General features: G+C 29.7%; 1 protein-coding gene across 3 annotated transcripts in view; it reads left to right on the top strand.

Moving 5' to 3' along the window:
• The window catches only part of LOC107439647 (5-hydroxytryptamine receptor-like), a 497,423-nt gene extending 480,617 nt beyond the window's left edge, over window positions 1-16,806 (top strand). For all 3 annotated transcript variants that reach the window (XM_071188193.2, XM_071188195.2, XM_071188194.2), the window contains 2 exons: window positions 6,277-6,550; window positions 16,003-16,806. In XM_071188193.2, the coding sequence (XP_071044294.1) occupies window positions 6,277-6,550; window positions 16,003-16,317 (589 nt within the window). In that variant the 3' untranslated portion in view covers window positions 16,318-16,806. The remainder of the gene's footprint in view (window positions 1-6,276; window positions 6,551-16,002) is intronic.
• Window positions 16,807-17,552: the final 746 nt, after the last annotated feature.

Genomic DNA, 17,552 nt, shown 5'->3' with positions numbered 1-17,552 from the left:
AAGACAATATCTCAACGTTAAGTATCTAACATTTTAAGTATACTAATGTTCTTAAATGTCTTGTGAAAGAGGTAGAAATTTCTGTGACATTTAGTAATGATAATCTTAATGGATTGTTGATTGCCAAAGGTAATTGCAAAATTAAATACATCAGTGATTATCCTCTTAAAATGGCATATTTTTATCAACGAGTTAAATATAAGAGAAACTAACTTTATCAACATGTATTTTATAAGACAGATTTCAATAATTAAAATGTGCATTAAGTAAGATAAACTACAAATTTATTGTTTAATCTTTAGCAATAGAAAATTTGTACTTGTTAATATCGAATTAATATATGTATAAGTTTAATCTTTAGAACAGAAAAGGCTTTTATCAAAGAAACTATGTATATAATAATCAAAATAACTATAGCAATCAAAACTATTTATAGAAATGTCTTTCATACTAAAAATATTATATAACTATTAAAATGACTTTGTTAAGAGAGACTATTTTCATTATAGAAATCCCTTATATAAATGAAACTGCTTATAATTACTAAAGGGGCTTCCATGGGATAAAATATTTATCGTTTCAGAAATTCCTATTATTAGAGAAACTGTAAGTTATTACTAACATGGTTTTGGTAAAGTAAGTTATCTATAATAATAGATATACCTACACTGTTAGAACTTTCATTCTAAAGTCATTTTAAAATAACCAGACGTAGTCTGTTCATCCAATTAAGCGTAAAGTTCAAGGTGAAAAACGTATTTTACTTTTACGTTTTTGAAACAGTTTGCAACGAATATGGTCTAAAAACCACAGTTAAGAATCCAAACTGTTTCTTTACCATTTACAACCAGCATGGTTTCAAAAAAGTATTAAAAAAAAGTTTAACTAGACAATACAGTTAGATATTTCATTAGTTAATGGGCATTGGAGTTAGGTTGTGGTTGTGTTGCATTTAATCAAATGAGCCGCGGAATGTGGTTTAATTAGTTTATTTGGCTATTTCACCTATCCTAAGATATGGGAAATACTATACTTTTATTTGTTAAACTGCTTTATGGTTCTGCCATCTATGCGTTAATGAGGGCATCGTATTCTAATACTCCAGGGTCTCAAACTGGGAACGGTAAGATACTGAAAATTATTCTTGGGTTCAAAGGAATGAAAGAAATATTGCGGTGTCAACGCAGGGAATCGAACCCCGTTCTGTCGGTCATGAGATTGACAGATAAGCCCTCTCGGCTCTAATGTGTGCCCAGCTGCTAAAAACTAAGTGCCTACATTAGGTTAGCCTAGTTGGTGAGATAAAATTCTGGTAGTTCAACCGTACTAGATGAAAACAGTTAATAAAAGGTTATTCTCATAGTTAACAGTTTGAATACCATCTTATTTATGGATTTTGACCGTTTTATTTTAATATTGTAGCATAACGTTTAAATAAAAATATCTAAAAAAAATTTTTTTGGAAATTTTAACAGCGTATCATATGGGAAACTGCATCAATTATTTGGATGATATTGAAAAAAACTATTAATTTTTATTGAAATACTTCTCACAAAAAAAAATTTGGTAGTAATTAAAATGATTTTTTAGAAGAAGAAAAAATTTCGTCATTATAGAAATGATTTCAAGATAAAAACTGCTTGGAGTTTTTAGGATAGCTTCCACAAAAAAAAACAAAAAAAAAGACTATTTATCTATCTAGAAGCTAATATATTTTACTAGCTTATTATATATTGTCGAAGAAATCATATTTGTGCCTATACTTTAATGTTGAAGAGTACAGTTTCACTTCCAATTTAAATCAATTTTATCATTTATGCACTAAAACGATAACTGTAATTAAAAAAACTTAAAAATGCAGGTTAAAAATTTCCAATAATTAAAATATTATTTAAAATAGTACCAAAAAATAAAAGTATTTATATTTCGAAACAAAACTTAAATCGATAACAAGAAATTTTGACTCAATTCAGATTGCACCTGAGTTACCAACCCCCTTCTACATTATTTCAACTGATCTTGTATCTCACTATAGACAATAAACCAGGTGGTAGGCATATCATGAGATAAAATTCCTTTGCCTCCACCTAGCTAATCGTGGAAGTTTTCGTGGTTTTCATCTCTATGCAGCGAAAATGAAGATTAGTTTCATTAAAAAGCCCGGAGAGAAAACGAATTTGGTCTACTGCTTAATCCAAGTCATCCTTTGTCTTCTGGGTTGGGTCCAAAATTAGGAGTCAATGAAGTTTTGCTGCAAGGCTTTTCCACTGCATGTATGGGCTAAACAGTATTTAATAATTTTAAAATGAGCAATATATTTTACAGGTAGCTAAGGAAATTAAAGCAGTTTTCTACTTCGTATATTGTTTATTGTAAAATTGTTCATTTGTTAAAATATTTGTATTGCGAGTTACATATTTAACTATAAAATGTATAAACAAAGAAAAATTATATTTAATAACTTATCAACCTGAAATTAATTCTAATTTAGTTTTAATTTCGACAAAGCACTGACACTTCATATACTTTTTTTAAGAAATAACCATTAGTATGTCATCAAGATTTTTATACACTCAAAAAAAGGAAAACATTATACTTCTACAAAAGAAAATGAAGAATGATCGAGATACGTTCTGAAGCATCCATTAAAAAATTCTATTTCTATAAAATCATTTACCCATCAAAAGAAATATAGATAAGAGAAAATATTTGAAAATATTTCAAGCTTCAATACGAATTCTACCTTCCTCTTTTCATTAATAGAAGTTACTGTGATGTTGAAAACACACCTAAAATACTGTGAATCTATAGAAATGCCTCCTCATCTGAAGCTTAATGACTTCTTCAAAAATAGTTCTCAGACTTTCAGAACAACTTGAAAAGAATATCTTGATTCATTGAAGCCTCGAAGTAGAAGATGACAGAATTAGTTGTTATAGTTTATAAATATGATCTTATAAATGCATAGCTTGTGCAGAAGTGAACTAATATTGAAAAAGCTTTTGATATAAATTATAAAAGGGATACATTGTATTTGCTTTATACATTTAATCGGAAAGAAAATATTAAAGAAACAATCTAATGAAGATTAGGTGAATAAATAATACGGAAATAATAGACTAATTGGAACTTAATGGACATGCTTCTTTTTATATGCTCTTTAAAAGATTCCTAAAAAAAGTCTTAAGCATTTCATATTATTTTAGTTAGCTTCTGGTGGGACCGGCACAGTCTGGTTGACAGGGCGCAAGACTCACTTTCGTGAGAAGGGCTGGCCGAAGACTCCCCGTGTAGTAAATGGTGGCTGGTGCACGTTAAATCTGTCTGGTCACAAAGTCCTCTATTTTCCCATAACAAATTACACCTCTGGGACTACTGACTTTCTAGATTAATCGTTCTCTGTATCAGGTCAAAATTACGATTTGAGGATGACAGAATGGATATATGAATGGGTTCACCCTATAAACGGGTGTGATTTATGGGTGTGGCAGAAGTGTGGCCATAGATGGCGCCACTGGAAAACGGAACAATCGCACCATTTGCCTTAATGCCCTATGACAACAACAACAATTAGCTTCTGGTTTAAATTTAAAAAATGCAGCTCACTTACAAGTAGCACGTAGTTTCCGGATTTATATTTTAACGAATTTATTTATATATTTTAACGAAACGAATTCTAAGTTTAGAAAGTATGGTTTAGAGTAGTTTGTTTGCTGTTGTTGTTTTTTTTAATTTGTTTAAACATTGACTTTTAAAGAATTTTCTCTACATTTTATTACAGAAATTGATTTTTAACTCATCAATGAATAGCTAGAAATAGTAGTAAATGTACGTTAAACATCTATATTTAAAAAAAGAGGTTAGTACAAAAAGTATATATCTTTCTGTTTCGCACTCTTTAGTTTTAAAAACTGTGCACTGTGCTTCAACTTCAGATCCAAATATAAATGATTATATAATTAATGTATTATGGTAAACAGATCTATATAGTTTCTGTAAAAATTTACTAGTAATAATATACTTCCGCAACTACATTTTTCTTTTTTGAAGGAAGAAATTGTCTTTCTAAAAGAACATTATGCACAAATGGGTTAAAGTTTCTTTTCAAAGAGCTTCTCAAAGTACTTAAAATATAAAAAAAAATTTCTAAATTTTTACAACATTGAAACAACATTCTATTTATTACATTATTCTATACATTACATTATAACATTACGCTATCAGTGAAGACTTGTTAAATATCTATACTACAATATATTACCTTATTCCATATATTACATTTCTATATATTACATTATTCTATATATTACATTATTTACATATTTTTTAGTTACTTTCACCAATTCAAACACTCCAGAAACTTTGCAAACAATCTTTAAGTTGCTATATGTTCTGCATTCGGTATCAGTATTTAGAAGTTGGGTACTTATGATCGGTAAAATATATATATTCATTTGGAAACGGGAATTCAATTGGAAACTTAGAAAACGTATGTTGCCGCAAATAAATATACGATGTAATAAATTTCACCTTTGTATTTTGTTTGAAATAAATGTAGGTAGTAAGGATGAGTAGTAGGCGCTTTATAACGATGGTTTATGGTATGGTGGTTTATATGTGTTTAAAGACTTTTCTAGTTACTAGAAAATTAGAATAAAAACATATCTTGAAAATAGTATCATTGTGAAACTAACTCTAAATATAAATTACAAATTTAAACCCATTGCTAGTGAGTCTTTTTTTTTTCTTTTCAAATTCATTTAAGGAATTTTTGAAGACTTACTTCAATCAAAGACTGTTTCCAACCAAAGATTCATCACTCCAGAAGACTTATTACACCCAAAGACTTTTTACATCCAAAGACATTTTTCAGAAGACACATTCCAGTTCAATATCAATGTCACAATTATTAGTATTACATTTTATTATAACACAATTACTATTAATAGCAAAATTATAATTATTATCAATATAGAATTATTATTATTATTTATAATAGTTTTAAGGAAAACGTTTTACACCCAATGATTTATTTCATTTAGAGACTTATTACAATCAAAGACTTTTCCTGAAAGCATATTCCAGTTGAATACAAATAATATATTCCACCCAAAGACTTTTTCCATCCAAAGACTTAGTCTTGAAGACACATTCCAGGTCAATATCTATAATACAATGCTTTTCTTATTTATATGAGTTTAAGTGAAGATGTTTCAAACCCAAAGACATATTACACCCGAAGACATATTACACCCAAAGACTTTATCCAAAGACTTATCCTTGAAGACACATTCCAGGTCAATATCTATAATACAATGTTTTTCTTATTTATATGAGTTTCAGTGAAGATGTTTTAAACCCAAAGACATATTACACCCGAAGACATATTACACCCAAAGACTTTATCCAAAGACTTATCCTTGAAGACACATTCCAGGTCAATATCTATAATACAATGTTTTTCTTATTTATATGAGTTTCAGTGAAGATGTTTTAAACCCAAAGACATATTACACCCGAAGACATATTACACCCAAAGACTTTATCCAAAGACTTATCCTTGAAGACACATTCCAGGTCAATATCTATAATACAATGTTTTTCTTATTTATATGAGTTTCAGTGAAGATGTTTTAAACCCAAAGACATATTACACCCGAAGACATATTACACCCAAAGACTTTATCCAAAGACTTATCCTTGAAGACACATTCCAGGTCAATTTCCATAATACAATGTCTTTATTATTCGTATGAGTTTCCATGACCACTTATTGCACCCAATCATTTATTCCACCCAAGATTTGTTATAACCTAAGACATTTTCTATTAAAAAACTTTATTCTTCTGGAGACATATTCCAATTCAATATCTACAATGTCTTTTTTTTTGTATTTATATGAATTTCAGTAAAGTATTTTTGTCCAAAAGCTTACTCCAGAACAATATCTCTATCATACACATAAATTTCATTTTATACTTTTTTTAGGTAATTAACTTAAACTTATATTCAAACAAAATATCTGAAAAATAGAATATTCTATCGCTTAAAATATTCACAGAGAGCCCTCTCACGAAATAAGATAGTTTGTTTTATATTTTTTCCATCTATTTCTTAAAAATAATTGTAATTAACTATCTAATAGCATTTATAGTCTCAATAAACAAATTAAGAACTTTTTTTACCTAAAAATAAAATATATCTCTTACATATTCATTGAAATTTTTCCAAAAAACCTGGGGAAAAAAACTCATAAGAATTTTTTTCTCATTCTAGGTGTCTCGTGAGTCAAAATGCTGCCTACCAGATATTTGCAACATGTGCCACATTTTATGTACCCCTTGTTGTAATCTTAATTTTATATTGGCGAATATTTCAAGTAGCCAGAAAGAGAATTCGGCATAAGCCAGGAGCAAAAGCCCGAGCTATACAACCCTCAGAAAAATCTATGGTCCATATTGTAACACATGACACTAAAAGCTCTCCATCAACTCAAATGACAGAGACAACAACGTCAGCAACTAATGGAACAACTGCAACAATAGAAACGGTAAAAATTTGCTAATTATATAAACAATTATTTCATTTTTCTTATGAATTGATTTATCACTCAAGGTTTTTACAGACCATAATTTTAAAAGGTGGTAACAACATTGAAACTAAAATCGTTAGTTTATACTTTTATATTCAATACAAAATATCATTTTTAAATTAAAACATATCTATAAGCGAATTCCATAGACCAAGTTCTAAAATGTTAAATTGATACCAAAAATCAAAAACGAGAAAACTGAAAACTTAAACCATAATTTTTATATCTAGTAAGAGTTCGATATAACGAGCAGAGAAGGATAAAGGAAAGAAAGATGATATAACGAGTAGGGAAGGAGAAATACGATATAACGAGTAGGGACATATTTCGCTAATTCAACAAATTTCCAAGCGCAGTGTGAAATTCAGAAAAGCTTGAAGTTTTTGTCTTAAAATCATTCCATAGTTAAATCAATCACTTGAGGCAATATGATGCAGAGCAAGGAGTCCCAAAATAGTAAGTGCGCCAAAAACATCGATAAAGTGAGCCAAAGGGTGAGTTTGGCGAAGTTCCCTCTTGCTGTAAGGGTTGCACTCATTTAGGAATCAGTAGAAAGTTTGCATAGCTGAGAATAGGTGACCTGTTTTTCGTGACGACACATCCAAGTGAGTGAATCCTAGATTCTTTCCCCTTTGTATTACTTATGTATCAATATGTATTCAAGAATATTTTAAATCATTGAATTCTTAATTTAACGTTTATATGTTTATTAGAAATTTAACTCAAACTAACATAATTCCTATCAAAGTGATACCATCAGGCGTATCAAATATAGCGAAAAGTCCCACTTTGAAATTTTTAATTTGTTTCCAATGCTGCTAGACAAGAGTAAGCACAACTATTTTGCCGGAAAAAAGATATACACAAAGAAAAACTAATAATAATCAAATTATAAACAACAAAAACTTATTAATAAAAGAAAGAAAAGAGTCAGGAAGTTGAAACTAAATAAAATCTCCCTAGCCTCCCAATAGCGGGTGCAAATAAATTATTTCTTCAGAGCAGGGCTGAGGAAGAGATGATCACCAGTCACCAACTGGTTACTGCAGCCCTGGATAAGCACTGTGGTGCCACTATAAAGCATCAGATATTACCTAACATTTAAATTTCCTTTATTTCATAAATTTAATAATTTCTAATCTCTCTTTAAATAAATAATTTATTTAATTCATTTTAATTCAATTTTAGAAAGACTGAATGCTAATATTTCTATTCTCAATAAATGGCTAAATTTTTACTTCAATGCAAGTGCATAACTAAATATTATGCATGAACTGAACATCAAAATCTTTATTAACCTTTCTTTCTTTTCCCACTTTAAACATTAACTTATACTTTATTAGGTTTAGTTTAATTTCCAATGAACTATTTGGCCTTAAATTTTCAGCCAAATTATTTAAATATTAACATGAGATTGCCTTAATTGGCTTTTCTGCCTTAATTGGCTATTTTGGCAGTTTCTTTTTCAATAACGCTCCTATAATGGATTTCTCCTGCATTACAAAGCGTTGATTAACCCTTTCACACAGGACGGGACATGTGCTGTCCCAGTCCATGGGTGAAAGCCTTTATATAGCAAGACGGAAAAGAGAAAAACCTGGTACGTAAAACATTTCATTCCAGCATTTTTTTCGAAAAAAATGAAATATCTGTAACAATCAAGATTTCTTTTATAATTCTGGCATATATATAAAACTGCTTCTTTTCCAAGATAAAGTAGATATTGTTGAAAAATTTAAAAAACGAATAAGTAAACTCTTCCCCAAAACTAGCTATAACTGAAATGGTTTTACTACCAGCCTTTCCTCTTTTCCGCCTCGCTTTCACCCCTGCTAATTTTTCGCCGCATTGAAAGGGTTAAATATTACCTTTTAATTTGGTTTTTGATTAGTCAAATAATTTAAATATTTACATTAGGTTGGCTTAATTCGCTTTTCTTCTTTTGGCAATTCTTTTCTCGATAATGCGCCTATAATGAATCTCTCCGTGTACTACGAGGCGTTGATTTAATACTGCCTTTTAATTTGGCTTTTGATTAGGTAAGCTGAGGCGTATTTATTTCCCACAGCTGACTCTTAATCATATTGAACAAAATTTATTATTTTTCTTGATATGTCACTTAAATTAGATTCTTTTTATTTTGCATTTCAAGGTTTGCAATGAAATAAAATTTTTATTATAATTTTCATCCTGTTTTCACTTTCCTCCTCAATCAGACCAACTACATCTCCAACCTCACCAACTTGACATTATAAGCAGGGCTATTGACTATTTTAAGTGTGCAATTAAAGGCATTGATACAATCTTTCGAAAAGCAGTGACTGCCGATATGTGTGATAGTCCGGGAAATTAAGGATGGTATCACACCAAGACTTTTCTTCTGATCTTTCTTTTCACTTGGATAGATTTAAATTTCCTAAAGCAAGATTTAAACCTTGAAACTATAAATGTATAGCAAACATCCTCAAAGAGTGTTTGTTGGACGGCACACTCTTTTTTGTGCTAATTTATCTGTGATCTAATTTCCTGGGATCACACAGTGAGACGGAATCCACTTCGAAACAACTGTTTTGTGTTTTTCGTGAAAGTTCCATAGTAGAGACCTTCACATTTTTAAAGAGGCAGAAACCAGGACAATTTTAATGAGTTTATTAAAACTGCATCTAAAGGCAGCTTCGCACTACTTTACACTTTTAATAAATATGGAAATTTTTACATCAAGCTGTGTCTGGTAAATACTGCACTTTACAATTTACCAGAATTTTCACATGATGGCAGCACAATAAATACCTAAAAAGCAACACAAGGACATCACGAAGATTTTAACCAGAAACCTTCTAAACAATTTTAATTATGTGGATTGTAATTTTATATTGTCTCAAGCTTTTCAAATGTATGAATTAAACTTGTAGCTTCTTCTGCTAAGTTCTTCTGCGATGGTTTTAATGAGAAAATTTGTTTCTTAAGCAGCTTTAATCTATAAGTATATATTTCTTGAAAACTAATTTACTGACTGTCTAATTAAAGAACTCCTCCCAAAATAGATTATGGAGCTGTCTCCTGCTATAGGACTAAAAGAAAGTTCATTTAAAAGGGGATTGCTTATGATTCTTTTCTCACGGGCCTATTCAAACCTGTCCTAAATGTTTACTCTTACATGAAATAGGCATACCTAGTTACCATAATCACCGACTGTGCTCCAAACGACAGCCAAGGGAAAGTCTATAGTTAAAGACACAGTACCTTAATTCACTAAAGTATAACTTAGAACCCTCTACTTCGAAACTCTTGAGTTATAACTATTAAAAAACTTTCCAGGTCATTGCGCTAACCATGGGAGGTTTTCGTAGTTATCCATTCAATGTAACGCAAATGCTGGTTAGTTCTATCAAAAAGTTTTCCTCGAAAGCTTATTCAGCACGATCTTTGTTCCAGGAGTTACCCTGTCTTTTGGGTTTGGTTCAAAATTACAAGTAAACGGAGTTCAACATTAACTGTCGAGTTCACAATAAAATAAGATTAATAACCCCTTAACAGTGACATATATTTCAGAAAAATGGACCAAAAATCGAAAATTTTTTTGACTGCTTAATTTTGTTCTTTACATTATTATGAAAGTTAGAAAATAGTTTTTAATTAAAAAAAAATTTTTTAAATGCGATAACTACTGTACTTATAATTTTTGCAAACACATAAAAAAGTAATGGATTACATCCACATCTTACTCAATTAGAGTAAATTAAACAAAATTTTGTAGCTAAATATAACGTAACTAGTATAATATAATATAAAAACACAACAATAGGATTTTCAATACATAAATTTTACAAATCTTTTACAGAATGGTATATCCCAAAACATGGTACTGCACACAAGCCCATATCGCACTCTTTTCATCACCCACATTTTCCCTCCCTCGACTGAGGTCGTAATCGGTGAAAAACTAGGGCCACTAATGCCATCTATTAGGAAAATAGTGAATTAAGTATCCTAAAGTAGAAACGAACACAACTCGGACTTCGCGAAATAGAAACGTTAATTTTTCTCCTGTCCGAAGTCAATTCGGGCATCACCAATATTGCTCGTATTAGTTGCCCGAACTGGTTTCAGGCTACACTTTAATCACTTTTTCAATCAAGTATAATATAATGATAACTTTTATCAAATATAATAATCACTTTTTCAATCAAATATAATATAATAATAACTTTTATCAAATATAATAATCACTTTTTCAATCAAGTATAATATAATAATAACTTTTATCAAATATAATAATCACTTTTTCAATCAAGTATAATATAATAATAACTTTTATCGAATATAATAATAACTTTCATCAAATATAATAATCACTTTTTCAATCAAGTATAATATAATAATAACTTTTATCTAATATAATAATCACTTTTCAATCAAAAAATTTAAAAGGCTGATAATGATTTTATTTGTAATATGTAAAGATAAAAAACTAATACATATCTCAATTATAATATCTAAAAATATAAACAAAGATCGTATTAAAATAAACTATAAATTATTATAATAAACAGGCGAAGAAGTAGTGAAGAGAACAAAACGAAAATTTATGCAATATTTTAGATTAAATCACAAAGAAAGAATAATATTATTCCATATTTTTACAAAGCTAAAAGTTTTGAATTCTATTACACGCTATCTCTCTTCCTCAATATTTGCTGTAAATAAGTAATTTTAAAGAGTTTTTAATAAGAATTTTTGGACAAAAATATTACTTATTTGAAATAAACTTTATTACATTTTAAATATATTTGCGTGAGATCAATAGAATAGGTAAAGCTTAGATTGGACTTCTAAAAATTTCTCATCTTATTCAAAGATTTACTTTAGCTTAGATAGCTAATTAGTATTCGAAATTTCGAATTGATGAGAAAGAAGAGGGAAGTCGACATATTTTGACTATAAATAAGTTATTTCATTTGAAGAAAATTTATGCTCAGGTTGTAGTAGCTAAAATAAAGAGCAGGGTGATGTAAGCAATTTATAGCATGCAAAATATCTAACTTATAAATAAAACTTTAGTTTCATGAGATTTACAGTTAATAAAAGTAATTCAGCTTTAGTTACAAAGTGTCTATGTGAGTTATATCTTCGAATTAAAATACAATTTTTATTAAGACATAAAAAAATGAAGGAAACAATTTGTTTCTATATTTTAGATCAAAATCTATAACAGAGAGTTATTAATTTTATATTGAAGCAGAAATACTTCTTGCATAATAATTCTCAACTTACTAATTTTAAATTATATTGTCTATTGTAATCAACAATATAGTTTAATTCAATATACTTTGACTTAAATATAGTTTTAGTTAAAGCGTAACAGAATGTAAAGAGCAATTTAATCTAGATCACAATCTATAAAAGACATTTACTTCATTTATATTGTGATAGATAATATTCAGGCTAATATTTACTAAAAATTAATTCTCAATATATTGATTTTAAATTACTTTATATATTGTCATCAACGACATTTGTAAATAAGTCATTTTATAAAACATATAAAATGATTGATTTTACCAGATTTATTATCAAATTCGCAAATTCTTTTCGGTTATTTCAATTCATAGATTAACGAATATGCATGAAAAAAGAAAATGGCTTACACTGAAAATGATAAATTAGCTACCACCTTACATACATACATATTCCTCTTCACTCCGAATTGAAGGCACTCTGAATCCGACTTCAACCATAGCTCAACATCTCCCTCAACTTATGGCCAGATATCTTTCCCCTCACCATGTCTTTCCTATTGCTTTCTATTCACTTATAATCATCCTGCGCCAAGTATTTTTAAGGTCTTCCTCTTTTTCTATTGCCTTGAGGGGTTCAATCAAAAACTTATTTTACTTCATATTTTCAGGTTTACGCAAGACATAACCAATCTATTTCCATTTACTTTTTTTTAAATTTCCAGTTCAATTGGTTTCTGCTTTGTTTTTCCAAGGATTTCTGCTTTACAAATTTTAGGGAACCATTTGATACGTTAAAATCTTCTTAAACTGCTGTTAATAAATACTTCTAGTTTTTTTTCCAGTTGTTTTTATTACAGTGTTATGTCTCAGCTCTATAGAGTAGGACAGATTAAATATTAGCATTGAAAATTCTAATTTTTGTTCAATTTTTTATGTTTATGATCATTCAGATTTTATTAACACTTTTAATGCCACTCTAATTTTAAATGGCTTGCTCGTGTAGCGACACGGTAAATAACTACCTACTAAATTTGCAAATATTAGACAGATTTTTCTAGTTTTTTATAAGGTTTAGCATGACATGTCTGAAAAAAGTGGTGTATTATATAAGCCTGCGAATTGTTTAGAAATAGGGGAGGATAAAAATCTATTAAATTGAATTTATTAAACCAAGAATCACAATTAATAAACTACCACTTGAAAATATTTATTCGCTGTCCGGAGCAAGTTGGCATCTCTGTGTATATAAATAAAACTACTTTTGTGTATTCGATATTGCATTAATTTCTTCGAGCCACTTTTGTAGCGATAATAATATAAAAAATTTAAAATTTACTCCAATTATGTGTTTCTAATAATCTTGGCTTCGCCGGTCACCGGTGAGCCCCGTGTTGCTAAGAACAAACTCAGTACCGGTCACCGGTGGCCCTCATGGCATTTAACGCGTTAAGAATAGCGTAACTGCTTCAGGCTTTGTTTAATCTATTTAGTATATCCTCATTACTTGATTTTTTCTGTTAATTATACTTCCAAGATAAGAGAAACTGTTTACCTTCTATATTATTTTTCATTTTCAGAGAATTTAATTGTTTAGGCTAAATTTTCGAAATTTTAGTTTTATTTTAGTTGATAATAAGTCCCAATTTCTTCCCAATTTACATTTAAGACGTTTGTGTTTGTTTGCATGTCATGAAAGCTGTTGGTCAGTAAACATAAGTCGTCTGAAAAATCAAGTTCTGTAAAATATTCAGTAAGGTTTCCTTGGTCCCCTTGTCCGGAGGTTTATGTTTGTTCAAGAAAACTTATTAAAATTCCAGTGGGTGATCTAGAAAGTTCGTGCCGATTTTCGATAGGTGGATTTCTCAAAGGTCCACCAAAATTATTCAAGTGGTAGTAAATTACACATTAAAGTAATTTGAATTTTTCCTAATTTCGAAACTACTTTAATTAAGATAATATTTGTTTAACATGTATCAGATTTATATATATGCAGTAAATGTCCAGGAAAATTTAATGGTCAATTAAAAGAAGATTTAATGGTCCAAGAAAATTTAATGGTCAATCAATGGAAAATAAACTGGTCCAAGACAATTTAATAGTCAATTTAGTTCAAGAAAATTTAATGATCCATTTTTAAGAACAAGAAATATATTTTAAGCATACATTTTGTTACCACCTGAATATTTTATATATCCGCCTACTGAAAATCCGCACGAACTTTCCGAGTGACCCAAAATGTTTTGATCAAAATGAATTATTTGCTATACTTCGGCTTAGTTGTTCTTTAATTCATTACAGCCTGAAAAATTGCCAGTTCTCATTTCCAAAAACATAAGAAATGGTAGTAAAAATAATTCTTGTTTTTTATCTCATGAAACAAGAATTATTTTTACGACCAGTATATAATATATGCAAAATAATCCTTCGTGATATATTAGAGATTTGAAACTTCTAATTTTAACATACTGATGTCGGGCACAAGGAACCTCAATGGCAGAGTGGTCTTACCGATCCACAAAAAGCTCTGCATCTTAGAGGTAACGAGTTCAAATCCCTCCGTATTTTTGTGATGCCTTTTTAAAATTCGTGCTACCTATTCAATTAATTTTTTTTATAATGAGCACTCAAATATTTATGAGCATGTGCAACAATAAGAATGCCACGCGCAAAAACTGATCCATGTATAACAAAACATCCCTACTGAAAAAGTGGTGGTGCAATTTCGCAAAATAAAAAACGGACCTCCCGAATAACTTGATCTAACGATCGGATCTTCACGTTCTAGGACTCATTCTTAATGATTCGAGAGGGGGAGTTCTAATATGATAACTAATCAGAGCAGATGATATTTTAAGTTATGAAATCAAACACAAAAGCGTATGCTTTCTAAATAAACATTCTTTTTCTTCCCAATGGATTAGGGTTTCTGACCCCAAAATATAGGGGGTACCCACAATCTAGGAAATATGGTCCCCATTATTTGGTCAAGAGAGCGGTCCGAAGTTTGGACCCTTAATGTTAATTTAACTTTTTGCTTATTTCGCCATATCTCCAGAACGTGTTACGCAAAATTAAAGTTTTTTACACGCACTTTTAAATAAGTTTATCCAACGATAATTATATGCAAAAAATAAGTTTAAGAGTATATTTATTATTTTTTATTATTTCATTTAATAATAGTTGAATTGTAACGTATTTATATATTTTTAGATCATTTTAAAGTAAAAAATTTTATGTGGCAAAATGCAACATTTGAGCAAATCAGATGAATAGTTCCTGCGAAATAGAATTTTAAACAAGTCGTATGTTTAAAAGTAAATTTCTCAGGAACAATTCAACCGATTTCACTCAAATTTTATATTTTGCCATATAAAATCACATACTTTAAGATTATGTAAAAAATTCCATGTCTTACAATTCAAATATTTTTCGACTATTATTCAATAAAATAAAACATATGCACGAAAATTTATTTTTTGTATGGAATTATCTTTGGAAAATGAATTTTATAAGTGTGTGCAAAATTTTTTTAATTTACTTAAAAAGTTCTCGAGATATGGCGAAATACGTAAAAGAGTAAAACTTATATTAAGGGGTCCAAACTTTTAACTGCTCTTCTGACCAAACTTTGTTCTCGAGGTCCAAACAATGGTTCACTAGGTCACCCTCGTGAACCATTAAGAATGAGTCTTATAACGTGAAGATCTGATCATAAGATCAAAAGTTATTTAAGGTCGTCCGTTTTTTTTAGAGCACTGTACATATTTGTTTATACTAACTGGATCTTTCATTCAATTACATACCACTTAAGATTTAAATAAGCATTGAGGTTTGACTTTTGATCCAAATTTTAACTAAATTCAAAAGTAATGTGGTAAGTTTTCAATTTCTTTAGAAGTTTTGTCTCTCCTGGAACACTTATTTACAACCCTGTAGCCTTTAACGACTTTTTATTCCTTGTTGTGGTCCGTAGCAATTATAATTCCCCCTTTTTTTTCTTTAAAATTCTTTCACATGACTTTAAGAAAGTCAAAAATCAATTTTTATTTAAGAAATCGCCAAACAGGAGGGCTGGTTGCTAAAGGCCGCTGAATTGAAAAATAGCTCCCGGGGCATTGGTCAGCTTCGTACTATTGACATTTTTAATCAGTTCTACATTTTCTATTTCAGATAACTCCAGCTACAAAGAATAAAAAGAAGCCTACTAGAGAAAACATGGAAGCCAAAAGGGAAAGAAAAGCTGCCAAAACTTTGGCCATCATCACAGGAGTTTTCGTGATCTGTTGGTTGCCGTTCTTCGTTACAGCATTGCTTATGGCCATATGCCCAGCTTGTGAACCGAACCCATACCTGTTCTCTTTCTTTCTGTGGTTGGGTTATGCCAATTCCATGCTTAACCCAATAATATATACGATTTTCAGTCCGGACTTTAGAAGCGCGTTTAAGCGTGTTTTATGTGGGAAGAAACGAGGCAATATGCGCTAGATAAGACTAACTTCATGGATGATTTATTGAGTAGTGCTATTTTCTGGGTAAAAGAATTTTGGTATAAATACAATGACGTGGAATTTATTGAAGGAAACTTTATCACCTTTAGTTCTACGACGTTGACTGTTGAGAAAAAGAGACCCAAAAAAAATTGAGCTTCTTATGACGGTGAGCTTCAAAATCCAAAAAAGCTCAAGATTTATATCTAATGTAAATGAAACAAGATATTAACTTTTCAAAAACTTTATGCTTATGTCTTTAACGCTAGTAGAAAATAGAAAATGTTCGTAAAACTGTAAAGTGACATGTTAGTAGTAGATGTAGTTGAATTACAATGTAAGCTTTTTGAGCAGAAAATCAATTTCAGAAGCATAAAAATGTATGGATTTTTAAAACCAATGTACATTTGTAACAAGCTAAGGTGTTTTTAAAATACTGACTATACTTATTTGAGATTTAAGACATTTGTATCTAATTTCTCTAAAATTATTGTCAGTTTCTTTCTTAAAGGGCAAAGTTATTTTGTAGATATTAAAAACAAAAACTTTGTTTTCATGACTATTGCCAACAACTTTTAATCCATTGCAATAACACATTTCTTAAAATGTTCCTGAAAAACTAAAAGTCAATAATTTTATTACAAAAGTATTTTGAAAAAGTTAACTAGAATAAGTCACTAAGAACACAAAATGAAACGCAATATACTGCAAAATCTATTGTAGCGAAAAGATTTCTTGCAAAATGCAATACAATAATTTATTAAAACAGCAGGATTTACTGTAATAGCTAACATAATTTAAAAGAAAGCATTACTTTTACCATTAAATATAGTTATAAAATCAGTTAGTATACAGTAATAATTCCTTTGAAGCGAAGTTTCATAAACTTTGGGTCGAGGAACCTGCATCAGGGGTTGCCACTAATTTTAGAAATTTTGATATTTCTTTAACTTATCATAATAATTTTATAATCATCAAATACATCACGATTAGAAACGACAATACAATTGTATTAGCCATGGTATCTCAGGAGATAGAGGCTCTCCCTTCAATGACATGACCCAGATTCGAATGCCAGACATGGCTGGTCGATATGCACCGACCACAGTTCTGAACTATCCCAAGTGGTAGACGGATACTGGGTTTGAGTTCCCTTGCTGTCGAACTATACGTGAGAGGTTTTCGTGCTTTTCTTCTCCATGTAACGCAAATGCCGATTAGTTCAGCAAAATT

Source organism: Parasteatoda tepidariorum, chromosome 12 (genome assembly GCF_982258835.1).
Source record: "Parasteatoda tepidariorum strain Cologne lab strain chromosome 12, Ptep-v5.0, whole genome shotgun sequence".
Classification (NCBI taxonomy): Eukaryota; Metazoa; Arthropoda; class Arachnida; order Araneae; family Theridiidae; genus Parasteatoda; species Parasteatoda tepidariorum.
The sequence above is the reverse complement of the archived record's forward strand: the minus strand, read 5'-3'. Positions and strand labels throughout refer to the sequence as shown.